The sequence below is a fragment of the Martes martes genome, assembly GCF_963455335.1.
Source record: "Martes martes genome assembly, chromosome: 1".
In the NCBI taxonomy this organism is placed as follows: Eukaryota; Metazoa; Chordata; class Mammalia; order Carnivora; family Mustelidae; genus Martes; species Martes martes.
The window spans coordinates 104341793-104369465 of record NC_137888.1 but is presented as its reverse complement, the minus strand read 5'-3'; the positions used below and the strand labels follow the sequence as shown (position 1 = coordinate 104369465).

The window sequence follows — 27673 nt, the reverse complement described above, 5'->3', positions numbered from 1 at the left end:
ATGAATAATGATGTTGAGCATCTTTTCATATGCTAATTGGCCATTTGTGTATCTTCTTTGGAGAAATGTCTATTCAAGTCCTTTGCCTCTTTTTTAACTCAGGTTGGGTTTTTTTGTTGTTGTTGTTGTTGAGTTGTAGGATAAATTGAGAAAATTTAAAACCTAAGATTACACAAGCACATGTTCCATTAGCTGTCAGGGTAACATTATCACATGTCCTGCAGTCTCTAGAAAATCCCAGTGTATATTCATGAGAGAATGAGGGTTAAAAAAGGCAAGTAACATTAGTATTATTATGAAGTGGTTTGGGGACTCCAGGGGATCTGCAGGTCATACTTTGAGAATCCCTATCAAAGTGTTCATGGTAGTCCTCAATTAAAGGAAGTCCTTACACTGACAAAATAAAATGCTGCAAGGGATTTAAAAAAATAACAACAATAATGTGAGAACTCAACCAAATTCCTATATAGTAAGGTACAAATTCATAGAGCAGAATAAATCACTTTTAATATGAGCCAAGAGACTTTAAGTCCTACAAAAAGGATTGATTAAGGATATGCTGCAGATCTGCCAGTGCCATAAGATACCATTTTCATTTCACTGAGATTCAGAAAAGCTGGGAAGTCTATGAGGGTTGTAATTCATATTGGTCCCTCTGGTTTGGGGGCCCCTTCTTATTCCCTTGGTAAAGTCAACTACAGATTTGTTCTAATCTGCTCTTTGAACTATATTCACAAATTTAGAATGAGCTTGTGTAAACCTTTAAACAAAACTGTTCCCGATCTAACCTTTATGTCCTGAGAATTTCACAAACATTCAAATGGCTGTTTTAGTAGGTTACAAAGCCCAGTAAATGTCATATTTAACTTAGGATAGATGAGAACCGGCGTATAAATACTACAGTGTAACCTGGTTCACCTCAGCCTCTATAATATATTTGAAAAGAATATAATATATAATATATTTGAAAAGAATATTGAAAAGAAAAAGCCATGGGACTTTGACAGTAACCCCATGGGAATTGAAATGAAACATAGAGAAGATTTAAATGGATTTCCTGTGTGTAAAGGAATTTTTTTTTCTTGGGTGTGTATGTGAGAAAACATTTTTTAAAACAGAAAGGTTTCGTATCCCTTTGTCAGCTTCCCTGAAAGATCAAGTGTGAAATCTGTTCTTTGGCATTTTCTCTTATAGTGAGAAAACTGTGGCCAGTCTCCAGCTAATTTATCTTCTTAAACTCAAAACTGAAACCCATAAATTTTAGCTACATATTGGAGAGAGAAAAGACATACCATCTAATTAGGTGGTTCTGGCTTTTTTCTTTACTAACATTGGCATAGTAAAGCCAAATTTGACTTCAGGTACTCAGATATGAATTCTAATGTGTAATATAGTCAACTGAATTTTAATAATCTTGCTTAATTTGATTTGTATTTCTATTTCTTGTTTTTATCGTTATTCTTAACATTTATCTGTAGCATTAACAGTGCTATAGATAAGTTATCTGTTTTTTTTTCTTTTAATTATCATATGTTGTTTCTATTCAGAGTACTTTGTTTATGAGTCTTAAGTTCCTACATGGCTTTTTAAAAAAAATATATTTTACCTGTTACGTTTTGAAACTATTAATAGTAAAGAATTGATTCTGATTTTATTAATTCTATAGGGTTGTTTATTTATTTTAAGGATTTTTTTTTTTTTTTTTTTTTTTTCAGATTGAAGATGAAACTTTCCAAGTCCTTGGTGATCTTTGTACTGAGGGAGACTGCACTTACCTGAAATGTTCTGTTAATGGAGTTGCTAGTAAAACTAAGCTAATTATCCTGGAAAATACTATTTACCTATTTTCCATGGTAACATCTCTTTTTTTATAATAACACTGTTGAGGTCTGAGAGAACATTGCTTGACCAGAGGCACCCCACTGAAACATTAGGAAGACCCTGCTTCCTTCCATCACTGCCATGACCTTTCCTCTGTGTCCCCCTCTCCACCCTGTTTCTTTGCCACATTCCTGCCCTCCCTGGTTCTTTTATCCACACAGCTCCTCACTGATAGACACATATCCATTTTCTTCCTTTAATTCTAAAACAAGTCCTGACACCCTACTTGTCAGAGAGTGTCTCACTGCAGTATTTTGTCAGGCATTTGGTGCCTGAATACTTTCCCAACCACCATCCTCCTGGCACTTGGAATTCTGGGCATTTGGGAGGAGGTGACCGTTGAGGAAAGAGTCTGTGGGCCTAATATTCCTTGTGGGGAAGGTGAGCATTAGGGAAGTAGTGGGGGTTAATGGTGATGTCTTGGCAATCAAAGGATGGTTGGTGACTGAGGCAGACGTGGCACAGGTTTGGATCAGAGCATGTCTCCTGTCTTATTGGTCCCATTTAGGAGGCTGCTCCCTGATGAGCCCATAGTTTCTACATGGGCAGAAAAGAAAATGTATTATCAAATACACTGTGGCCTCTTCAGAGTCTTCTCACATTTGAGAACCTGCTTACAGATCATACTCCTTTGTGATCAGATGCCTTTAGTATTCCAGTAGTTAGACTACTTACCATATACAGAGTCAAGGATGATCTCACATGATCAGGCATTCCTTTCCACAGTTACTCTGCTATAACAATATGGTGGTGGAGGCAGTATGGTGGAGTGGTGATGAGTAGGAGTTCTGGAACGTGAAGCTGCTTTGGTTCAAATCCTGGCTTTACCTTGGAATAGCTGTGTGAGCTAGGGCTAGTTAAACTCTATGGCTTCAGTTCTCCCATCTCTAAACAGGAAAAATAACAGTACCTACCTACCTCATAAGCTTCCTGTGATGATCAATGAATATATATATATATATATATATATATATATGGCAGTTAAGAACAGTTCCTGGCTTTGACCAAGCACTTAAAGTGGGGATGCTGCCCAAAATGACTTACAGACGGTGGCTATCTTTTTATAAACAGTTAAATACATTAAATCCTTTAATTCCCTGTGAGGCATGATGCCATTTCCTTTATATAATGGGAAACCAAGACTGAGAGGGGGTTAATAATTTGCTTAAGGTCACCAAGCTAGATTAGAACCCTCGTATTAAAGATGACTAATAGTTAACAAATAGTTTGAAAATAGTCATTATCTTAGGTATATTAATAAAACTGCAGTGGTTTGATCTTGATTTCATTTCTAGTTTGTTTTCTCTTTATAGGAAGGAAGTACTCAGATTGGCATTCCAGTCCCCAAATACTTGTCTTCAGTGAGCTCAGATGGAACTCAGGAAGGAGCCATAGCTCCTATGACGGGTACCATTGAAAAGGTAATCTCGTGAACGTGTGTAGACGGATGTTCAGTAAGGCCTGGTAAATGGCATATACATCATTTTTCCCTCTCCAAATCTTTCCGATTGGGAAACACCCTACTCCGGAAAACAAGAGACGGGGGCACCTGGTTTCCTCAGTCGATAAAAGTTATGTGTCTCGGAGTTGTAAATTCAAGCACCATGTTTTGTGCAGAGATGACTTAAAAATAAAATCTTTAAAAAAGAGAAAACAAGACACTATGATAGATTCAAGTTCTCTGTTCAGTCTTCAGTGAAAATACCCATTTACCTAATTTATGATACTGTTATCTTTGAAAGTGGCAATTTCCATCAAAGTACAAATAATCTAAATTTGTCTTTTTATGATTAAAATGGATCATTCATCAAGCATTATCCAAAGGGCTGTTTTTTAATGTTAACAGCAAACAATTTATCATGAAATAACATTTTTTCTAATGTACCTAACTGCATGTATGTTAAAATAAAATTTGAAAGGCTGGTACTGGTGAACAACGAGCTTTGGTGTTGAATGCTATATGTATTCAGAGTTAAAATCCATACTGAAATAACTTCAAATGTATCATCCTTCAAATGTATCGGTAGTCTTCTTGTTACACACTTGAATATAGTAGAGTCCCTGTAAATGCATCTAAGTCATAAAAACTCAACTCTATATTCTTGGTACCCAAAAAGAAGAAAAAGAAAATAACCATTTAAGTAGTGAAAATGATTGCACCCACCATTCCCCTCTACAGATGTTTGCCCCAGAGGGAGTATAAGCTCAGAGACTTGGATCACTCAGCCTCCATTCCCATGGACATTCCATAATGTGGCATCTTTGCACACCTGTGGGGAAAAGATTTTCCCCATAGCTGCCCCCTAGACCATGGATTCCACCAAGCACTATTACAGCATCATCCAGTGTTGGGTGACTTGAGGGCTTTCAGAGGTGTTTCTTATTTTTCACACTTGGGGTTCTATACATTGACTCTAGAACCTAACTCCACTGTGTGATGTTTCCAGAAACTGCTTCGTCACCATGTTAACCAAAAGAAGACAGTGAGACATGGGATATGAGTTCATTTATACATGTACAAAGGAAAATAGAGATTTTTTCCCATGGTTGCCAATAAGTTTAATTCTTTCACATGAAAATTTACTCATTTACTCATAGGGGCCTCAAAGCTTGGAGCACTATCCTAGACCACCTATAAAATGTAGAAAACCAGGCATGATCCTCCAATGCCTATAATATTGAAGTATATTGGTTCTTCCTTGGTGGTATAGCTTGTCTGTACATATGTGAAAACAGAAAAGGATCTCAAGATATATAAAGCATATTCATCCAATTCCAGGAAAACTAGATGGTTTGAGGATGGAGGTGAGGAGCTAAACAGTGCTCCCCAAAGACATGAGGGCCAGCAATGCCAGATTGACGAGTAGGTCTCTGATTTGCCCCAGCACCTCTGTCTTTGGCAGATGAGACAACCACATAGATCCGTATTTCCATTGTATGCATCCTTACGCCAACTCTGTAGATCATGAGGGACCTCTTGTCTTTTTCAGTATTAACCTGTCACTCTTAATTTCTAGATATTTGTGAAAGCTGGAGACAAAGTAAAAGCTGGAGATTCTCTAATGGTTATGATTGCCATGAAAATGGAGGTAATGAAATCACAAGTTCACTTGCCAATTAAACTTTGGGAACCTTCAGACCTAATTGGCTTTTTTGCCTTATTTTATAAGTTAGTACCATTTTAAATAGTAAGAGCCATGGGTTGATGAACCATTAACTGCAGGACATAAAACTAAACCACCCTTCTTTTAAATAGGTTTTCATTTTAATTTTGTGAAACACCATTTGTCAGTTCTGATACTGAAATTAAAGAAATTATCTGTAGCTTAAATTCAGGCAGTACCCCAGCTGATTGTTAAGCTGTTGGTATTTTCTAAGGCCAAACTTGGGATGCCAAGCATCAGTATTGGGGTGAAAACCTTGGTCAAACTAGATGAGCTGTTGAGCTTTGTAGATGGTTGGAAATTGTAGGCCAGTAGTTCTCAGCCTGGCCATATATTACAGTCACCTGATGGGGAGAGCTTTTCAAAACTACTTCCCCAGAATGGCTGAATTGGGATCTCCTGCACTGGGGCCCAGGGACTGATAGTTTTATTTAACAGCTTCTCAAGTGAGACTCTGCGGTGAAGCTTGTGGCAAAATACCAGGTAGGCCAGAGCATCCCGGTCAGTGACCTTGAGTGTCATACAGGTGCGTCAGAATAGTGACTCCTCACAACCCCAAAGCACACCATAAAAATGTTGCTTTCTCTGGGGTTATGGGTATTGTGGAGGGTATGTGCTATGGTGAGTGCTGTCAAGTGTGTAAACCTGGCGATTCACAGACCTGTACCCCTGGGGCTAATAATACGTTATATGTTTATTTTAAAATTTTTTTAAAAATGTTACTTTCTCTGGGTGCTGTGGTATCTAAAAGCTGGAAAAACTTCAAAACAACCGGCTTTTTTACTTTTCATCTCTCTTTCCTTGCTACGTGCTCAGTCTTCGTTGGTATTACAGTCACTGTCCTGTCTTGTGTCCCTGCAGCACACCATAAAGGCTCCAAAGGATGGCACGATCAAGACCGTGTTCTACAAAGAAGGTTCTCAGGCCAACAGACACGCTTCTTTAATCGAGTTTGAGGAAGAGGCATCTGACCAAAGAAAAGCAAAATAAACTCCATCAAAGAAATGCCCTGTTAAGCAGTATCTTCAGTATATTATCTACGCCAAAAAGAGAAAGTGCCTTCCTGCTTTTCTCGGAGTCTAATAAGCAGCAGTTTTACTAAATGATTATTATTAAGCTAAAACACATTTTTATCTTTGAGAATCATGTACTTGGGTCACCAATACAATAAATTATCTCAAAATATTTCATACTAATAAACCAAATTATACTTTATTAGAAGCTATTATCGTTTGTTTCTGCCTCAAATATTATACACTGTAATGTCCTTTAGGAAGGCAAGTAGCAGTTTGATCAAAAGAGAAGGACTGGAGGAAGAAAGGTGGTTTAAATTATTTCCCATCTAAAATCATGATGAAAATAGACATATTTCAGAGACAGAAGCAAGTCTGAAAACATGATTGAGTTGAACATAATTTTCCTGGGGCACCTGGGTGGTTCAGTCAGGTATGTGTTGGACTCTTGATTTCTGCTGAAGTCGTTATCTCAGGCTTGTGAGTTCAAGCCTCACATCTGGCTCCACGCTGAGTGTGGAGCCTGCTTCAGATTCTCCTGGGTGCCTGGGTGGCTCAGTTGGTTTGGTGTCTGACTCTTGATTTCAGCTCAAGTCATGATCTCAGCGTCATGAGATCGGGCTCTGCATCTGGCTCGCACTCAGCTCAGTCTGTTCTCTCCCCCTCCTCTGCCCCTCCCCCAACTTGTGCATGTGCACTCTCTCTAAAAAAAAAAAAAAAAAAATTCTCAGGGCACCTGGGTGGCTCAGTCAGTTAAACGTCCACCTTCAGTTCAGTTCATGATCTCAGGGTCCTGGGATCGAGCTCTACATCTGGCTCCCTGCTTGGTGGGGACCCTGCTTCTCACTCTCCCTTTGCTGCTCCTCCTCTGTGTGTATGTGTGTCAGATAAATAAAATCTTTAAAAAATTAAAAAATTCTCACTCTCCCTCTCCTTTTGCCCCTACCCCCTCTCTCCTGCTCTAAAGAAAGGAAGAAAATGAATGGGGTGCCTGGGGAATGGGGTGCCTGGGTGGCTCAGCTGGTTAAGTGGCTGCCTTTGGCTCAGATTACGAGCTCAGGGTCCTGGAATCGAGCTCTATTAATCTCCCTTCTCAGCGGGGAGCCTGCTTCTCCCTCTCCCTATGCCGCTCCCCATGCTTTTGTGCTCTCTCTCTCTCTTGTAAATAAGTTAAAAAAAAAATGAGTAAGGTGGGTTCCACATCCAAAAACAGATGTGCCCAACTGAAATAGAGGGTACTTGGGGCCTATAAAAGAAGATGTGTGGAATTTAGTTTGGGGCCAAACTAACTGGCAAGGAAGAGCCCTTTTGGATTTTTACCTTGCAAGTAGCAGTTACATTGAATTGTTTCTTAGCAGGGAAAACAGTGATTTGTAGAAAATTTGGCTAGTAGAGCCCCTTTAAGAAACTTTGACATTATTTCACAAGGTTAAACATTTGCATTCCCTATGACCTAACTTCTAGAAATGCACAAACGTGCTTGTGCACCAAGAATGTTCATAGCCACATTACCCATAACACTGGAAACAATCGAGGTTGGTTGGCAGGGGAAGGGATAAATAACTCCGCACACAGCGGAATACTATCTAACAACAAAATAAACAGGCTAAGAACATCAAGGCATGGGTTTTGGGATCATAAATTTAGAGACAGGGATAAGCTTCGGGCATTAATCAGGCCAGTGGTTGAGACAGGTGAGGCCTATAGAGATAGATGCAAGGTACTGGTAATGTTCCAGGGCTGAACGGTTGGTTGGTTATATTTATCATGCAATTATGTTTCATAACATCACATAGAAACTTTTCATAATTCAAATAATATTTTTTAAAATTTCATCGGGCAGCAATATGCATGTGGTCAGAGGAGGAAAAGACTAGAGCCTAGAAAACCAGTTAGGAAGTTCTTACAGATATTTAGGCATGGGGTCATAAAGGACAAGGCCATCTCAAACACAGCTTTTTAAATCTATTTTTAGCAACAGAGGCTTTGCCCGGATCCAAGCAAAACTGTCTACATAGGGAAAAGCAAAGGTGTCCTGGTGGGAATTTGGGGTTGCTATTTTCTCCCTTTCATCTCTTTCATGGAACAAGATCGAGCTCTCAATTTCCTTGTTACTTGACTCTCTTGGTCATAGGTAATAGCATGCATAGGAGGAATTTCAAGCCTGCCAGCCCAATTACCCACATATTCGTGGAATCCTTTGAGAGCATCGCCAACTGTGGTGCTGTGAGAGTAGGGTTCCTGATTACATGTGACTGCATCTGTTCCTTCTAAAGACAGGTCTACGGTCCCGCCGTAGACCAGGACCTCTGGAAACCAAAATGGCAAGAAATGGTTTTTGCTTCCGCCCTAAGTAACAGAAAACAGGATCCAGCTATGTAGAAGAATGTCCTCTAACTGATAGTATGATAAACCTGTGCACTGGGTGCCATGGTGGGGGTCAGGTGAGTGGCGTAATCACTTCTACTTTAAAGGGGCTGGGAGGCTGAGGGAGAGGCGGTGACATCCGACCTGGGCTTTGGAGTACAGCCATTTGCCAGCAGAGAAAGAAGGTAAGATAAGGCCGCCGCAGGGAGAGGGACTGGCAAGGGCTAATAATAACAGTAAGGCGTGAAAGTGCACACGGCGTTCGGGGCACAGAGCCATCCAGCTTGGGTTGGGTCACGGGTGCAGCAGAGAGGGGCTTGGGGAAGTGGCTGCCCAGCAGGGAAAGCACTTGATTCTGGAGGCAGTTGGGAGCCCTGGAGGTTTTCAAACAACGTTTTTCAAAGTTGTTTCTGTCCACAGTCTGGAGTACAGACTGGAAGGTGGAGTGAGACCAGAGACAGTGAGTCTAAGTCCAAAAGAGCCACCAAATATGGATGGCTCAGGCGGAGAAGACAGAACTCGGTACACCTGTCCACGACACACACGTAGCTTTTCTTTTGGGTAACCTCCATTTGCAAGCATGGGTCAAAACCTGAGCTGTATGATTAGAAGAAAGCAGTTTGCTCCCTTAGCTCTGACAAAAGCATTCTGGATACATTGTGTTCACATCTAGAATAATGAAGAAAACAAAAGTTGAGAGCCCTGATGGTTGCTTTTTAATAATTGGCGAGGCCACAAAACATTGTAGTGAAAACAGCCATAGGAGTTAAAATTCTGGCATTTAGACCCTCGCCTTGCCACTCACTGGAGTGTCCTGGGTAAAGTCACTTACACTCTGAGCATCATTTGTAAATGGTGGGTGTCAACACTACATCACAGGGTTGTTTGGGAGATTAAATGAGAAAATGTATAGGTTGCTTTTAGCACTGTGCCTGGAACATCATTTATTCACAACTGATAGTTATTAATTTTTAAATGCAGTTAGAGCAATTAAGGAACCACTCTAAATTCAGCTCAGCTGTTTACTCTTGCCAGCAAAATTCCCAGGTGCTGGGGTGGTGAGCAACCCCACCTGGACATGCATCACTCTGTCGCCCCTCTTCATTCCTCCCCTCATCTCCAGCCTGCTCCAGAGTCGCCCAGGCTCTTGTCAACCGCAGGCAGATTGCCGCAACGTCTGGGGTAGGCTCTGTAGTCCCCTCCCTCTGCGACGTGGGTTGCTAGGCTAGCATGTCCTAGAGCCTGCGTGCTGATGGGACAGCAGCATTCCCAGAAGCAGCTTGCTTCTTGCACGAAGGATGGGCTGGACTTGCTCCATCTTCCAGTTGTCACATGGATGTAGATGGCACTGTGAGGGGGGACCTTCCTTGTTTGGCTTCAGGGTCCATGTGAGTGGGTGTCACAGCTCCCATGGGGTGCAATCGAGTAGGGAGTTCTCTTCCGTGAGCTGAACTCCTTCTCTGTTTTTTCCCCATGACTGTCTTCTTTTCTCACCTTTGCACTTACCATTCTTTTTTTTTGCACTTACCGTTCTTAACCCTCAAATAGTTCTCTGAGGAATATTAGAAATTGAAATGTGCATCTATGTTCTGTCTACACACAACACTTCTGTCATGTTAAGATACTTTATAGTGTTGATAGTAAGACCTTGCACTTCTGTCGTACCTTTCATCAGAGGATTTCTAAAAGCACTCCTGGATATTCACACCAACCTTCAAGATACCCAGAAAGAGGAAAACGTGATTTAACTGTGTGGTGAGAGGGAAGGAGGTGGATGTCCCCAAGTGCTCTGCTCTGTGCCCAGATCAGGGAGCCTTGGGTCATTAGTGCTTTCCCGCTACTGACACATTGCTCCCTGAACGCTGGCCCCAGGGAGCTGTGGCTTTGGGGGAGTGGTTCTACGCCACCAGACGTATACAGCATCCCAGGAGGCTCTGCCCATGCTCCACGGCTCTCAAAGTCGCATGCAGGGTGGGAGCAGTCTTGCCATCCGCCCCCAGCTCCTGTGAATAACCCTGAGGACACCATTCCTTCTGCACCAGGGGGTCCCTGGATTGTTAGCGATCAGAGCTGATACCAAAGATTACCCTGTCACTCTTGACATTTGTCTCCCACATGCTGGGTCATGGGAATCAGAATGCCCTGGTGCCTCTAACTGGCTCAGTCTCCTGCAGTGGGTGTCACGTACAGGGAACACTCGCCCCTTAAACCTCCAAGTCACAGCCCTGATGTAACTCCCTCCCCGCTAAGATGGCCAAAGTCATTCTCTATACAGACCACTCTGCATTAGCTTGATGCTAAATGCTTTGTTTAGATTAGAAATAAGTCCTCATTCCACATCCATCCTCCCCCCACCCCCGCCAAAAAAACAAAAGCAAAACAAAACAAAAACCACCTAAAACCACTAAGAACAACAACAAAAGATAACTTGGGGCTTCTCTCCCTCTTCTTGGTTATTCTTACTCCTTTATCCTTACCACCTACGTCCTGAAAGCCCTGTGGTTTTGTTCCCATTCCTGAAGTCATGTGTCATGTTAGTCGTCATTCGGACTGGCATCCCACCTAAGTTTGTTCTTCCATTGTTCACCTGGCCCCACTGAGACCTCCCATTTTGGATGGGCCATGCTAAGCAGGCTGCCTCATCCGCCATGGGCAATGCTTGTCCTCAACCTTCCTTTTTCCTCTGTAGGCCAGGCCCATCGCACACCTGAACCCCTGGTCATTCCACAGTAATCCAATACACCAAACAGCTACTGAGGGTCTATGTGCAAGATGAGTCACAGGTCTTTCTTTCCTTGGCCATGTAAATACCATTGGTCTCTTCTCCCATAAATATTTAATTTGTGAATAGGTGATACGTGCTCATGGTTCAAAATCTAAAAATGTATACTAAAAGGCCTGCAGTGAAAATCTCCCTTCTACCCACGGCCTCCTCGCCCCTGGCAACATGTAGTTGCTTGTATTTGTTTCCTGTGTGTCCTTCCAGTGTCTATGTGCTCAAAACCAAATACAACTCTATTATCTAATTTCCAACCTTTGACAATAAATGTCAAGTTCTGCGCTTTGCTTTTTTTATTTAACCATGTGTCTTAGAGATCCTTCCATAACAACATACCGGGAGTTTCCTTATTCTGTTTCACAGCTGCATGGGATTCCACTTGTTCCACTAAATGGACATAACTTATTCAACCAGACCCTCACTGGTGGACATTTAGGTTGTTTTCAAAGCCTTGCTATGACCCACCCCCCCCCAAATGCAGTGAAGACCTTGACAATATTTCATTTTGCACATATGCAATTCTGTTAGGATTAATTCCTAGAAGCAAATTCCTTGGTCAGAGACTAATAACGAAATATTGAAAAATCAAGCTAAAAACACTTAAACGTTTGAGGTTAGTGTTACTGTGCCCGCAGTAACAACTCACATTTATAAAGCATTTTATGATGTGCTGATATTTTATCACCAAGCGAGGAATCACCAATACTGTCCTCATGGAAATTTGAGGGAATTGAGACTATGAGAGAGATTTCCACACAATCCTACTTCTCATAGCTTCTCGTAGTAGTTGGGACTAAAACTGAAACCGGGATTTTTCATTCCAAAATTCCCTGTTTTCTATGTATAATGCTGCCTTCTGAATTAGCAAGGGAGGGGGAAAGGCAATTTTACTCATCCAGAACTTACCATTTTCTGAAAACAGTTCCCTCCTTGGCTGAATATCTCCTCACTCTCTTAGATCTCCACCTGGAGAACTTAGTGGTATCATGTATCTGTATCTTTGGCCCCCATGCTTGTTTGGCCAGAGAATCGCAGGTAAGCTACTTACTTGCCAGACCATCCTACTTAAAAAGTCAGTAAAACTTAAGGTGGAATTGGAACTGGAAGTTAAAACCGTTTTGTTCAGAATGGGGTTTAATGTTAAAACACCCTCTAGATCTATAAAGAACTTCTCAAACTCAACACACACAAAACAGATAATCATATCAAAAAAATGGGCAGAAGACATGAACAGACACTTCTCCAATGAAGACATACAAATGGCTACCAGACACATGAAAAAATGTTCATCATCACTAGCCATCAGGGAGATTCAAATCAAAACCACATTGAGATACCACCTTACACCAGTTAGAATGGCCAAAATTAGCAAGACAGGAAACAACGTGTGTTGGAGAGGATGTGGAGAAAGGGGAACCCTCTTACACTGTTGGTGGGAATGCAAGTTGGTGCAGCCACTTTGGAGAACAGTGTGGAGATTCCTCAGGAAATTAAAAATAGAGCTTCCCTATGACCCTGCAATTGCACTACTGGGTGTTTACCCCAAAGATACAGATGGAGTGAAAAGAAGGGCCATCTGTACCCCAATGTTTATAGCAGCAATGGCCACGGTCGCCAAACTGTGGAAAGAACCAAGATGCCCTTCCACGGATGAATGGATAAGGAAGATGTGGTCCATATACACTATGGAGTATTATGCCTCCATCAGAAAGGATGAATACCCAACTTTTGTAGCAACATGGACGGGACTGGAAGAGATTATGCTGAGTGAAATAAGTCAAGCAGAGAGAGTCAATTATCATATGGTTTCACTTATTTGTGGAGCATAACAAATAACATGGAAGACATAGGGAGATGGAGAGGAGAAGGGAGTTGAGGGAAATTCGAAGGGGAGGTGAACCATGAGAGACTATGGAGTCTGAAAAACAACCTGAGGGTTTTGAAGGGGCGGGGGGTGGGAGGTTGGGTGAGCCTGGTGGTGTGTATTAGGGAGGGCACGTATTGCATGGAGCACTGGGTGTGGTGCAAAAACAATGAATTCTGTTACGCTGAAAAGAAATTAAAAAAAAAGAAAAAAAAACACCCTCCAGAGACTCCGGGGTGGCTCAGTTGGGTGTCCGGCTTGATTTCGGCTGAGGTCTTGATCTCAGGGTTGCAAGTTTGGGCCCAGCATGGAGCCTACTTAATAAAACAAAACAAAAATACCCTCCAGACAAACTGATCGTCTGGTGGTCTTATTTCCAGAGTAAGATCATTCTCTTGAAACCTTAAGAGAAATACCGTGTCTCAACATTGAAAAGGAATTTATTAATTTGCCAGACAAAAACTGTAGAATTGGGGGTAGACGGGGGAGTAGGCAATGTGATCTAACTTTCAGAGATTTTTACTTCACTAAAGGACTTTGGATATACCTGAAATTTGGAAAAACTTAGATTCAGTGACAGTTCAGGTCTTTTAAGCGGAAGGGTAAAATTTTGCCCTTCCTGTGGAGAATTGTGGAGACAGATTAAGAGAAAATATATGACTCATCAAGGCCATTATTTCATTACGAAAACTGAAAAACTTTGTTAATTTAAAGACCACTTCCAGGGGCACCTGGGTGGCTCAGTCAGTTGGGTGGACGACTCTTGATCTCATCTCAGGTCTTGATCTCAGGGTCCTGAGTTCAAGCCCCACACTGGGCCCTAGAGCCTGCTTAAATAAAAATAAAAATAAAGACAACATCCACAGAGAAGAAATGGATGATTGCAGGAGGTGGGGGAGCAAAATGGGTGAAGGGGAGTAGGAGATCTAGTTTTGGGTGAATGAGTCACAGGAATGACAGGTACAGCATAGGGAATAGAGTCAGTGATATTGTAGTAGCACTGTATGGTGACAGATGGTAGCTACACTTGAGGTGAGCACAACATAATATATGAAGGTGTCCAATCACTGTGCCTAAAACTAATATGTGTCAACTAGACTAAATATTTTTTTTAAAAGACAATTTCCCCACCAACTCTGCTTTAAGTATTTTATTTCTTATATATTTTGCAGACTTTTTATTTGCTAATTCAATTCTTTCCCCAAAAATCTGACTTAAATGAATGCATAAAAAAGTTAAAAACTACACAGTGGAATCCACATAAGACAACTTTGTGGACAAAACAGTTCAATTCAAATAACATGCACACATGCCCAGAAATGAGATTTTGTTATTAAAAGTGGTTTAATCTCTTAGAGACACTAATAGAACCCACAGAAAAATATATCAACACCTTAATGATGAATTCTTAATTCACATTGAGAGACGCACCTATCACTCCAATTCGGATAGTCCTGTTGATTTGACTGTGTGTGTTTCTCCTGGTGTGAAAAGCACAGGGAAGCCAATCATAATGACCAAGGTTCTTGATGGACAGGGACCCAGATAAGAGGAGTTTGGTGCCTGGTATAGGATCTAACAATTTGATTCCCACAAAAGGAATGCATACAGGGGTAAGGAGCCCCAAATGGTTGAAATCCTGCTACCACTTTGCTTTCCTGGGATTTCCTACTTTCCCATGTTTCATCTACTTGCCCCCATTTTATTAGCCTATTCTTTCTTTAGATTTATTAACACCACCGTTAACCTATTTTTCCTGAACTTTCCTCATGATAGGAATCACCTGGAGTGCTTGACCAAAAAAAGATTTCTGAATAGAATTTCTAAAGGAAAGGCCTGGCATTCTGTATATTTAACAAACGCCCAGGTGATTTTTACCAGGAGGGCTTGGGAACATTTAGTTCAATGTATCTCAAAATGTAATGTTCCTACAATCCCCTGTTCCTGATGCCATTGGTCTGGAGAGGGTCCTAGATTCTGCGTTCCTAACAAGCTCCCCAGGCCTCTGGCCAGGGGACAGACGGCATTTTGAGTAAGAGGCAGTGGTGCTTTTCAAAAAGGTGCTCCTGGGCCAGCAGCCTGGGCAGCACCACAGAACCTCCTAGAAGTGCCAATTCCCAGTCTACACATAATGAATCAAACACTGGGGAGTGACCCAGCAATTTGTTTTAACAAGGCCTGCAGGTGAGATGTTGATGCATACTAAAATTCAAGAACCACCTATCTATAGGTCTGCTTCGCTGCTGCTTACTGCTGCTGATTGGGAGGTTATTTCATTGGAGATGAACTGCGCACATTTCTGATTTGATTCACTTTGTCTGCCTTCAGATAGTTTCACTCTATTTGGGATGATCCCTTATTAGCACCTTTGTCAAGTGTTTGGGAAATATTGGCACAAAACTCATCTTAGAGTATTGGGGGAGAGGGGACTTATTCCTTGGCCAGAGCAGGGTCCGCAAATGTGTAAAGGGACCAGACGCTCAGAGAGAAGAGGTTAAAGCAAAGTGGCGGGGTTTCACGGGGGAGGTCTGGCTTCAGAAAGCAGCTGTGCCTCTGCTCCCCCAAGCAGGCGCCAGGCCAGGCGGGGACGGGGGCTCAGAGGAGTCACCTTTTCTGACTGCTTACAAGAAGCCAGAAAACCAACTTTTCACGTGGAATCTTGTGATTTTTAAACGTTGGCAAACTACTCAGACTTGTTGTCACTGTTCTGTGTGCCTAACCAGCGAGGCTTCTGTTAGCGGCTGCACGTTGGAAGGACTGGCCAGGGAGGCCGTTGATTCGCTGGCCTGGCTCCTGGAGAAGAGAGCCGGCTCTGGCAGTCCTGGCTGGGAAACCCAAGCCCAAACCTTTTATCACGCTCCCGGGAAAAGCCCATCAATTCTTTCCTCTAAGCAGCTCCTGGAGCAGCCACAGGTTTGAGCTCATAGAAACATGTGGAACATTTGTAATTGGAAAATGGACCGTGTCACCTTGTGTGATCCATCTGGAAGAAAGAATATCTAAGAGTCAGGACAGCTCTGCCTCGGGCCAGATCCAGATTCCATGAGTCCTGAGGCTTGTACAATTTGGAGGGACCCTATTTAAGAAAAATATGTGAAATCATGAATACAAAGTTACTTACGAAAGTACAAAGAAATCTTAACCAAATGTGGGAAATGTTTACCCTCGCAGATTTTACAAAGAGCAAATGCCCTCTGGCTTCGAAGGGCCCACACAAGCTCGGGCCCTGGGGCATCGGTGTCCCCACACATCTGCCTCTGTCCTGTCCTGGTGACCACTGGGATGCAGGCAGGGGTTAGGAGGGGACTGGAAGGGTTGGTGTTCTGGGTTCTGGTGATGTTCTATTTCTTGACCTGCATGGGAAGGTGGATACCAGGGGGGTTTATTTTATGATTTGTTAAGCTGTTCACTTACATTTTTTATAGTTTTATGTATCTTTCATAACTTGAAGAAATATTTGGCCCTTTTCTAAGTCAGCAAAAGTACACATTTCATTGGGTAAACTAGTTCTTCAATAAACATTTGTTGAATGAACGCACAAGTAAATGAATACCTTCAAATCTATTCAGCCACTATATATCAAGGGCCTAAATGTGTAAGGGTCCCTGCTAGGTATTTTGTTATTAAATACATTATAGTAGGGCATCTGGGTGGCTTAGTCAGTCAAACGTCTGCCTTCTGCTCAGGTCAGGATCCCAGGGTCTGGGATAGAGCCCCCTTCAGGCTCCCTTCTCCCTTTCCCTGTGCCTGCTGCTCCCCTTGCTCACACTCTCCCTCATTCTTTGTCAAAAATAAATAAATAAATAAAATCTTTTAAAAAATACATTATAGTATTTGCTATTTAAGTAGAAGGAGAAGTAAAAGAATTTTTTTTTTTTTTTGAGAAAGAAAGAGAGAGAGAGAGCTCATACATGCACCATGGTTGGGTGGGGGTGGGGGGGTGGCAGTGGAGGGTGAGAGAGAATCTTGAGCAGGCTCCACACCCAGGGGCTCAACCTCATGACCCTGAAATCATGATGAGAGCTGAAATCAAGAGTCAGATGCTTAACTGACTGAGCCACCCAGGTGCCCCTAAGTAAAATTTAATGAAAGAAATAAAATAGGGGTACCTGGCTGGATCAGTCAGTGGAGTATGTGACTCTTAATCTTGGGGTGATGGGTTTAAGTCCCGCATTGGGTGTAGATCTTACTTAAAAAAATAATTATTTTATTTCATCATTTTAAAAGGTTAATCTTATTTTTTTACTATTTTATATATAAAACTAAAAATATAAAAATATATTATTTTATATATAAGCTGGATACAGGCTTTAAAAAGCAAAGATTTAAATTAATACCATTAACCAAAGTTCTATTATTTATAGCTTTAAAATTTTTTAATCTACAATCATACAATTTTTTAAAATGTTAGGTAGAAGGAACACAAAAAAGAAATTAGTATTTATTTAACATATTCTAAAGGCCAGATGAATAATATTTTAAAATCATGTGTAATTCCACACACTAACATAACCACTATAATTATTTCCTTCAATCTTTTATTTATAGGTACACTTCTTACATAGTTAAAGTCATAGTGTCCAGTGGGTGACTGGGTGGGTCAGTTGGTTAAGTGTCCGATTTTTGGTTTCGGCTTAGGTCATGATCTCAGGGTTGTGAGATCCGAGCCCTGCGTTGGGCTGTGCTTGGTGCAGAGTCTGCCTGAGATTCTCTTCCTCTATTCCCTGCCGCCCACCCCCTCCGATCTAGTTCTCACTCTACAAATAAATAAATATTTTAAAAAATTCATAGTGTCTATAAAATTTCAATCCTGATTGTCTGTACCTAACACATCATAAGCATTTTCTATGTTGGTACATGGTTTTCATAATTCCAGTTTTAAAAACTGCGTAATTATTCCTTAGCTATTCCCAGTTAATGGATAGAATATAATTTGTAGAACTATGCTTCTAATCTTAGACATTCAGATTATTTTTAATTTTTGCTATTATAAAATAATGCAGCACTTAACATTTTGATGTACATCACTTTCTTTTCATATTACAGTCATATGCCTCAGGATACGTATCCCTCAATTTTCTTTTTCTAATAAATGCATGTATTTCATTTGCGCACTCTGAAAAAGAACCAGAATTAAAGTGGAAGTGAGAGAAGGAAAAAGGTGGGGAGATGATACGAAAGGGAACATCCTTGCACAGAGATATTCAAAATTGTTCACCTTGATTGAATCCAAGACAGGACTTCAATTTTATTGCATTAAAATTCATAGAACACATTTTTCTCCTATTAGGGATGTTCTTCTACATTCCGTTGGTCACCGTGGATGTTCTGCCCAAACTGGCAGGGTAGGTCCCTCTCTGGAGAATCCATTTCTCAGGTTGTCAGAAACTATGATAGCTATCAAGAAAGATTTTTAGTAGCCAAATGTTGAAGATTTGCAATTGCCTGATTATGCTCTAGATGACATTTCATTCCAACTTAATTGAAGAAATTGAGCATCTATATTGTTTCTCTTTTCTGTATCAAAAATCTGGACAAGTAGTGTGGTGATTTTTTTTTTTTCTGATTTGTGAATGTAATTGCGTGAAGAGTCATAAAAAGCTTTTTATTATACACTTAATTACCTTGTCTATGAAATCTGGGCATAAGTATGGGCAAAACACTCAAAGACAGGCATAAACAAAACACAATCCTTCTGCTCAAGCAGCTTATATTTTAAGCAATAAGGAACATAAACGTGAGTCAATTAACCTTCTAAGTAAAGTTTATGTTCATATATATATATATATATATATATATATATATATATATATATATGAAACTCCAAGGAATGTAAACACAAACCAGACAGTTGAAGATTTTAAGGAATGATGGGGTGACTTTTTTAGGTGAGTTAATGGTGGTCTATTTTTTTTTTCTAAAATCCCCTTTTTTAGAGAGATGGAAATGAATTAGAATAAAATGAATTATATCTGAGATTTGCATCAGAATTATGCGGGCCATGGGAATGGTTGGGACAAGGTTGGCCTTGAGTTGATAACTGTTGAATTTGGGGGATGGGTACATTTGGGGGATTTAGTCTACTTTTGTATATATTTGAAAAATTTTATAAATTACTACACCATATTTAGCTCTCCTTGGGCTATGAAATCAAAGCACTAATTATGATTGGAGCCTCAATGATCCACCAACAGCACATGGTACTCTCTCAACCTTCATATCCTACCCAGCCTGCCTGCCTGGCCTTTCCTCCTGGGGCCTCTCCCCAACTCTCACCATGAGCCTGGTCAGCTCGCAGTGTCTGCCCTGCATTACTTTGAGGTCCCTACCTGGAAGGGAGATGTTGACCAAGAAGCTTGGTTAGTGAGAAATCGTGCTTCCTTTGACCCCTGCTTGAACTTTCAGATCTATGTTTATTTGGGAATAAAATAGAAATGATTCAGCTTATGAATTTCCTCAGGGCCGGTGGAATTCTGAATTCTCTTAGATGACTTTATTCATTCTAAGCTCTAATTGAAACCGCAATGTGGAAACCGGTTGGCTCTTCTCTTATATATTCTATCTGTTCGAAGCAACAACATCTGCCAGCATCTCAATTCCTGCTTCCTTGGCATTGGGTTGAATTAATCAATAGAGTATATAACTAACACACAAAAAAGCCAAATAGAAAATCTTCCAGTAAAGCAAATGGAAAATTACAAGATAAAAACTTAACTTTTTGCAGCTTTTCAAGTCAGGTAAAAGAGATTCATTTTCCTTTCGATTTGAATTGTTTTGAATTAAAATTGAAACGGATAGTATAAACCTGAGATACTCTCAGAAACCATTTCTTTTGTTGTATTCACTCTTTGTTGAAGCCCTTCCCCCTTAACTCATTGAATTATATCACTGTAATTACCCAAGTCACTGTTATTAAATAGAAAATCTTGTGCCACCATTTTTATTTTAGATTTATAGGCCTAAAATCTATTCTAATTTAAATAACCAGTTTAATGGTTCCCAACCTCTTTGCCTTTTAGATTCTTTTTAATTATTTCCATAAACAGGGACTTTTGGCATTAAAACAATTTTTTTCCCCTAACAAAAAACATATATTAACAGGTCATCAAGTAACTTCTCCATTTTTTCAAAGTAATCAAAGAACACATGTAGTTCATAACGAGCTTGGAAAAATATGTATTATCAACCTGAACTAAAATGGCCCCAGCGAAAAGGAAAGAATTCCAATTTGTTAGCAGGTGAAAGCTTTTATTTTTTTCTTTAGCTAAGCCATTTCTGTTAGACTTTTTTTACATAGTGAAAATGGTTTGTGATCTATATTACCACCTTTGCAAAATGTAGTTGAGGTAATAGCTCTACTCATTAAATTATATCATTCAGAGCTCCTATAAAAGAGCCTTGGTAGCAAAAAAAATAATAATAGGTTTTCTTAAAGATGATTTTCCCCTTTCTCATTGATAGGCATTACTACACATAAAATTGTGTGAACTAGTAAATAATCTTTTGGGTATATACTTTCTTACATTCTTTTCCTTCTGTGTTTTCTTGCTGTAAAACCAATGTCCCTGGCCATTGCCAGGGAGGAGAGGCATCTTGAGGCTGACACGTGGACATGGGCTCATCAGGCAGGCAGGTGGTAAAACAAGGGGCTTATTTGGAAGCTCTTTATGTCCCTACTGACCATCTCTTCTCCGCCTTGAGTGTTCAGCCTGGTTCAATTCAGTTCATTGGGCAGAGTGGTAGCGCAGTAGACAATACTTTAGGAGACCTACAAATGTAGGACACATGGTCCCTTCTTTGGAAGACGTGAAGTCTAGTCATCAGTAGAGGAAAAAGGACATGGGCAGAAATACCTAAGCTGAGAGGCAAAATGAGCCAAGAGCTCTAGAGATTTCAAACAGCCTGCTTGGACTTGAACAGGTGTGTGTGTGTGTGTGTGTGTGTGTGTGTGTGTGTGTGTGTGTGTGTAGGGGGTTGTCACTCCTAGCCATAGGGACTGAGGAGCATGATGAAGGAACTGGATATTGAAAGAAGAGGAAGCCTGTGGAGGGTAAAGATAGGGAGAAGGGGACAAGGGTGTTGCTGACAGAGAAGCAGTACCATCAAGAGATCTGTCTTGTTTGTCTATCTACGGAATTGGTAATTGTAATTACCAGTGTGAGCTGGTTAAGCAGGCTCTCTGAGCCTTTGTCTCCATGTCTAACGTTGGAACTTGAAGGCCACCATCCAGGAAGTCAGGAATGGATGTTGGATGTTAAAAGTAAGGGAGATCAGGAGAAGGCTGGAAGTCACAAGCATGAGGTGGGATTTCATGAGGATGGACTGAAAGCTGCGTCAGTTCTTGTGACCTCTGACCTTGGCATCCAGGCTATTCTGCAGAAGGGAGGACCCTAGGTCACAGAGCTGAACACAAAGACCTGGCTCAGGAGTTGGAGAAGCTGAAGGGAGAATCCAGGACAAAGAGAAGCTGCAAGCTTAGTTGCTGCTTCACGCCAATGAGGTGAATCAGCACGTCAGCAAATTGTGTGTGAGCCACAAAATGGCCACTTCCCTTCTGCCCTCCAAATCTCCAAGAATCTCCCTTATGGCCCACCCTAATAGAAAACATATAAGAAAGGGAATTCAGGGAAATATAGACCAGATGCTTTCCACACCAACACAAAGTGTATCCAGAGTATGGAACTTCTAAAAATTAAGCTAAAGAATTAAGATGGTATCAACATAAGTAGCCATTGGAATTTTCTGAGCCAGAGGACCAACAGTGAAGTTGACCTTAAGGACAACGAAGTGGTGAGCAGGACAGATTGGAGGGCCTGACTAGGAAGCTCGGAACTCTGGTGAGTAGTAGCAAGGGGATTCAGGAGGATGGAGTAGAAAGGGAAGTGGCAAAACTATGCCTAGAAATTTCACTGCTATGGCCAGTGCACAAAGCTTGCTTTTGTATGTTTGGTGAAGAGAGCGGAACTACATACAAAGCACTGCCCGCCCTTGACATTGGTGCATTTGTCCATCCATTTTCTTCAACATTAAAAATTTCAGTGGCCTGGGTCAAAGTCCCAAGTTTGTGACCCTAGAAGTTTGTGGTCCTAAAGAGAGAAGATCAGTGGATGTTTGTCATGTTTTACGATACCCAACAATAGCAATTGAAAATCCTTTTTGTGTTTGGGGAATTTTTCTCACTAAGAATCCTGCTGGAAGCCAGTACATCACTGTCTCAGCTTACTTTTAACCTAGGGAGACTCCAATTTGTAAGAAGACAGGAAGAAGCAGCACCAAACAGAATCACGTTTTTATTACTGAATAGTATTCTGTTGTATGGATATTCCACATTTGCTTTATCCATTCACTACTGATAAACATTTGAATATTTTCCAGTTTTTTCCTATTATATATAATACTGCTGTAAATACTTTTGTACCTGTCTTCTGGATAAACATCTAATAGTGCAATTGCTGGGTAAATGGTAACTTTAACTTGTAAGAAATTGCCAAAATATTGCCCCGGTTTCCATTATACATTTCCATCAGCAGGGCATGAGGATCAGGTTTCTCTACATGTTCATCCAAACTTGGGAAGGTCCATCTTTTTAATTATAGCCATTCTTGTGGATGTGTAGTGCTATCTTGTGGTTTTACTTTGCATTTTCCCAATGACCAATGATGTTGAATTTCCATATAAATTTTGGGATCAACTCATCAACTTCTACAAAGCCTACTGGGGTTTTGATAGGGATTGCACTGAATCTATACAACTATTTAGGGGAGATTTGCCACCCTATCAATCATGAGTCTTTGAATCCATGAACACGGGACATTTCTCACTTATTTAGATCTTTAATTTCTCTCAGCGATGTTTTATAATTTTCAGTGTACAAATCTTTCACTTCTTTTGTTAAATTTATTCCCAATTATTATTTTTTGATCCTGTTGTGAGTGACATTGTTTTCTTAATTTTAGATTGTTTGTTGCTAGTATATAGTAATACTATTGATTTTTAAAATATTGATCTTGTATCCAGTGGCCTTGCTGAATTCATTTTTTTGTTCTAGCTGCTTTGGGCAGGGGCTGGGGAACTCCTTAGAGTTTCCTATGTATAGGACAATATCATCTGAGAATAAAGATAGTTTTACTTCTTTTTTCTAATCTGGATACCTTAAACATTTTTTTCTTATTGAACTGGTTAGAACCTCAGTTCAAGGTTGATTAGAGGTGGAAAGAGTAAGTATCTTCACCTTATTTCCATTATAGGGAGAAGTAGTCAGTCTTTCACAATCAAGTATGATAACACTAGGTTTGTTTGGTTTGTTTTGCGGTTTTTTGTAGATGCTCTTTATCAGGTAAGGAACTTCCCTTTTATTCCTAGTTTGTTGAGCATTTTTACCATGAATGGAGTTAGGTTTTGTTAAATGGTTTTTCTGCATCTATTGAGATGGTTGTATTGGGTTTTTTTTTTAATCCTTTTTTTTTCCCATCACTTTTCTTTTTTTCTTTTTAAAGATTTTATTTATTTATTTGTCAGAGAGAGAAAAAAACACAAGCAGGTGGAGCAGGCAGAGGGAGAAGCAGGCTCCCCACTGAGCAAGGAGTGTGATGCGAAACACAATCCCAGGACCCTGGGATCATGACCTGAGGTGAAGGCAGACCCTTAATGATTGAGCCACCCAGGTGTCCCTGATTGTATTGTTTTTGTCTTAATCCTATTAATATAGTATGTTACATTAACTGCTTTTCAACTATTAAACCAACCTTGCATTCCTGTGCGCATGGTCATGGTATATAATTCTTTCATACATCATTGAATTTGGTTTGCTAATATTTTTTAGAGGGTTTTTGTATTTATGTATTAAGTCTGTAGTTTTGTGAGGGTTTTTTGTTGTTGTTGTTGTTGTTCTTTGTGGTTTCACATCAGGAGAATACTGACTTCATGGGATTGACATTTGTCTTGCTTCTATAGACAGGTAAATAGAATTTGCATTATTGTAATTCTTGCATTTATTTGTTTCTTTTTCCTTTTGAGAAACAAGTTTTATAAGTTATTTTTAAAACAGAAACTAGATCTTATCTACTGGTTTGATCACCAAAATTTAATAGATGTTTCATCTGAGAACCCATGCAGGGTCCTCTCTTCACACTATCTGTCTGCTGATTACAGACAGGGGCAGAGACAGATGGCATGCCAGGACCTAAGTACCTCAAAGTCAAAATTCCCAACTGATCACAGACAGAAGAGAAAGCTGCCACCTTCTTTTTCTCTTCTGGAGTGTAGAGGGATAGAAAAATGTTTCTTGAGTAGTCATTTACCATTGTTGTAACTTCTTATCATAGACCCTTAAGCTATGGGGAAGAAATGTGATAATTATATATATAACCGGTCAAACTTGCTCTGTTGATCAAAGTGCCTTTTTTTTTTTTTTTTAAGATTTCATTTATTGAGAGAGAGACAGAGCACAGTGGGGGAGGGACAGAAGGAGAGGGAGAAGGACAAGGACAAGCAGACTCCCTGCTGAGTGGGGAGCCCGACACAGGGCTCGATCCTAGGACCCTGAGATCATGACCTGAGCTGAAGTCCGATGCCTAACAGACTGAGCCACCCAGGCGCCCCCAAAGTGTTTCTAGATGCCAAAGCCATATCAAGTGTTAGAAGAATCTTTATGTTGATACAGTGTTTGGAAGGAATCGACTATCTAGCCAGTGTTTCCCTCTTCATGTAACTTTAATATTTGTTATGATCATGGTTGATTTGGGTTATTTTTCAGTGTGTGAAACATAAAGAACAATCACAATACTCTACTTGAGGGTACCTTTTGATTAAAGAGGCATCCAAACATAATAGGAAAGAACTGCTCCCCCCCCCACATCACTTTAAACACCTTTCTTCTTGAAATAAACCAAGTCACCTCAGCCTGAGACTCACTGCTATTCATTCTTTAGAAGGTCACTCATGTGTTACCTCTTCTAGATTGAGCAGGTGCCCACCACAGCATTACCTATGCTGTCTCAGTTATTCTCCACACAATACTTGGAGGTATAGGTATTTTATAGATGAAGAAACTGGGGCTCATATTAAGAAATATGCCAACTTTGGGGCGCCTGGGTGGCTCAGTGGGTTAAGACTCTACCTTCGGCTCAGGTCATGATCTCAGGGTCCTGGGATCGAGCCCCGCATCAGGCTCTCTGCTCAGTGGGGAGCCTGCTTCCCCCTGTCTCTCTGCCTGCCTCTCTGCCTACTTGTGATCTCTCTCTCCTGCAAATAAATTTTAAAAATATTTAAAAAAAAAAAAAGAAATATGCCAACATCACCTTTTTAAAAGATTTTATTTATTTATTTATTTGAGAAAGAGAGACTGAGATAGTGACAGAGATCACAAGCGGGGAGGAGAGGAGAAGCAGTCTCCCCACAGAGAGCCCGAAGTGGGGCTGGATCCCAGGATCTGGGTATCATGACCCAAGCCAAAGGCAGCTGCTTAACTGAGTGAGTGACCCAGGCTCCCCGCCAGCATCACCTTTATAATAAAATGGTAGAGTCTGGTTCCAGTGCAGATCTAGGTAATTGAAGCCCACCCTCTCCTGCTACACACAGCCACTGTCCCCCACCCCCGCCCTGCCCAGAGTCCTGCTGGGCTTCTTGGATGCAGTACCTGTAAGCGTCTCAGAGACCCTTTTCTCACCCTCCCCCAGAGTTTCCACATCATCTGAACCTGGGTTCCTGGGGTGGGTGGGCAGGGATGCCAGGACTGTTTGGTTCTTTCTTTGTATGTCTAGTACCTCATACTGTGGCTGATGTGCAGGTAGTCAACGAACATCGAAATAATGACCTAGTGAGAACAATTATGCCTCCTAGACTTTTGAGGAAAGCTCAGATTTAAAGTTGGAAGGAAATCAGGAATTTATCTAACCCAGACTTGCCAGTCAGTGGAGTTGAGTCTCCAAGAAGAGAGCTGTGATTTGCCCAGTCATCTGGAGATAGCCAAATGAGAACACGGTTGTCTTAGTCCATGGCTCTCTCAGGGAACCCGTAGGCCAGTTTCCGACATTACAAAGCTGATGCCGCTCTTCAGTTTGTAAGGTATATAAAGTTAAAGCACATGTAAAAATAATAACAAGGGATCTGACTTTTAAATCATGTAGAGGTAACACTGCATGAAAAACATTCTAACTACAGTGACTTCATGAGGGACTTAAGACTATTCATTACTTCTTTTGAGAAATCGTCAGAAGGATTGGAATCAAATTTTAAGACTTTTCTCAGCTGAAACATCAACCAAACCCCTGGGCCTGGGAGACTGGACTAAGAACTTGGGCTCTGAGCCAGACACTTCACCCAGGGTGTGATTGTCATCTGTGCCCAGCCTGAGTGAGGTGTTCGCTTATACATTTCGCAGCTCTGTTGTTACTCCGTGGGGCTGGATCCTATAGGTCAGGAATGAAAATAATCCCTTCCTCTCTCCTGACCCCTCCCACTGCCTGTTTCTTCCAGCCAGACCTGATCTGCCAATTGTGCTGTCACCAGCGCTCACCCACCAGGCCTGACCCTGGGCCACCGTGCTTCCTCCCCACTCAACCCTCATCCCCCACACCCCTCTTTCAGGTCAGGTTGTCAATAAAATCAGGGGACCGCTTCAAATTCTCTAAAATTCATTGTTTTGTTTCAAAGTGGTGATATGCAACCACAATATTTTCCTTCCAGTTGTCTGAGGGTGGCCACATCACGCATTTTCTCTCTGAAGATCTTGGCCCAATCATCTCCTCTCCCAAATGTCCTGAAGAGTCCTCTCAACATATTAACCCATTTGGGCTTCACTTGCAGATTCCTTCACTGACTGCTTCTTTCTGTAGATTTGCTTTCAAAATGATAACCTTACATTAGGAGCTTCTTCGTAATTTTTATCATTTTTTTCTCTTTCTTAGGGCTGTAAGCTAATCTGACCCCAATTTTTTTTCTAGTTGAACCACCTTAGCTTCCCCAATTCTAAATAGTTTTGTCCTACTCTTGGTTATATATAGATATAACCAATTTATTTGGTTTTCATTTATTTCCTGGAAGTAAGAGTACTTATTTCTCCCACTTGTTATCTATTTCCAGGCAAGACACTGTCTGGACCTGTGCTGGCCAATGTAGTAGTCATTACCATATGTGGCAACAGAACACTTGAAATGTGACTAGTCCAAATTAAGATGTACTTTAAGTATAAAATACAGATCAGATTTTCAAGACTTGCTCTGAAAGAAAGAATGTAAACTATCTCAGTAATATCTTAGGTTGAGTACGTGTTGATATTTTGGATCTCTTAGGTTAAATATTAAAAATGAAACAGGGTAAGCCTGTTTCTTTCCAGTCTTCTAAATGTCAGTACTAGAAAATTTAAAATTTCCTATGTGCCTCACATTCGTAGCATGTATTATATTTGCCATACAGTGCTAGTCTAGGTACTTCATACACTTAGAAATGAATGGATGAGCGAATGAATGAGACAAGCTCTACTTTCCTGATCTTTGAGGACAGCTCCTAATTGTCTACCAGGAAGGAATCAAACAAACTCTGGGTTTGATTGGACCTTACCACAATTCAACCCAATCTTCTCATTTTGTAATTGAGAATACCCAGT

At 40.8% G+C, this 27673-nt stretch overlaps 1 protein-coding gene across 1 annotated transcript in view; it reads left to right on the top strand.

Annotated features, from left to right (window-relative positions):
* Positions 1 to 6960, top strand: part of MCCC1 (methylcrotonyl-CoA carboxylase subunit 1) — a 59862-nt gene extending 52902 nt beyond the window's left edge. Inside the window, exons 16-19 of the mRNA XM_080799670.1 lie at positions 1716 to 1853; positions 3195 to 3302; positions 4899 to 4970; positions 5907 to 6960. Of these exons, the coding sequence (XP_080655796.1) occupies positions 1716 to 1853; positions 3195 to 3302; positions 4899 to 4970; positions 5907 to 6035 (447 nt within the window). The 3' untranslated portion in view covers positions 6036 to 6960. The remainder of the gene's footprint in view (positions 1 to 1715; positions 1854 to 3194; positions 3303 to 4898; positions 4971 to 5906) is intronic.
* Positions 6961 to 27673: the final 20713 nt, after the last annotated feature.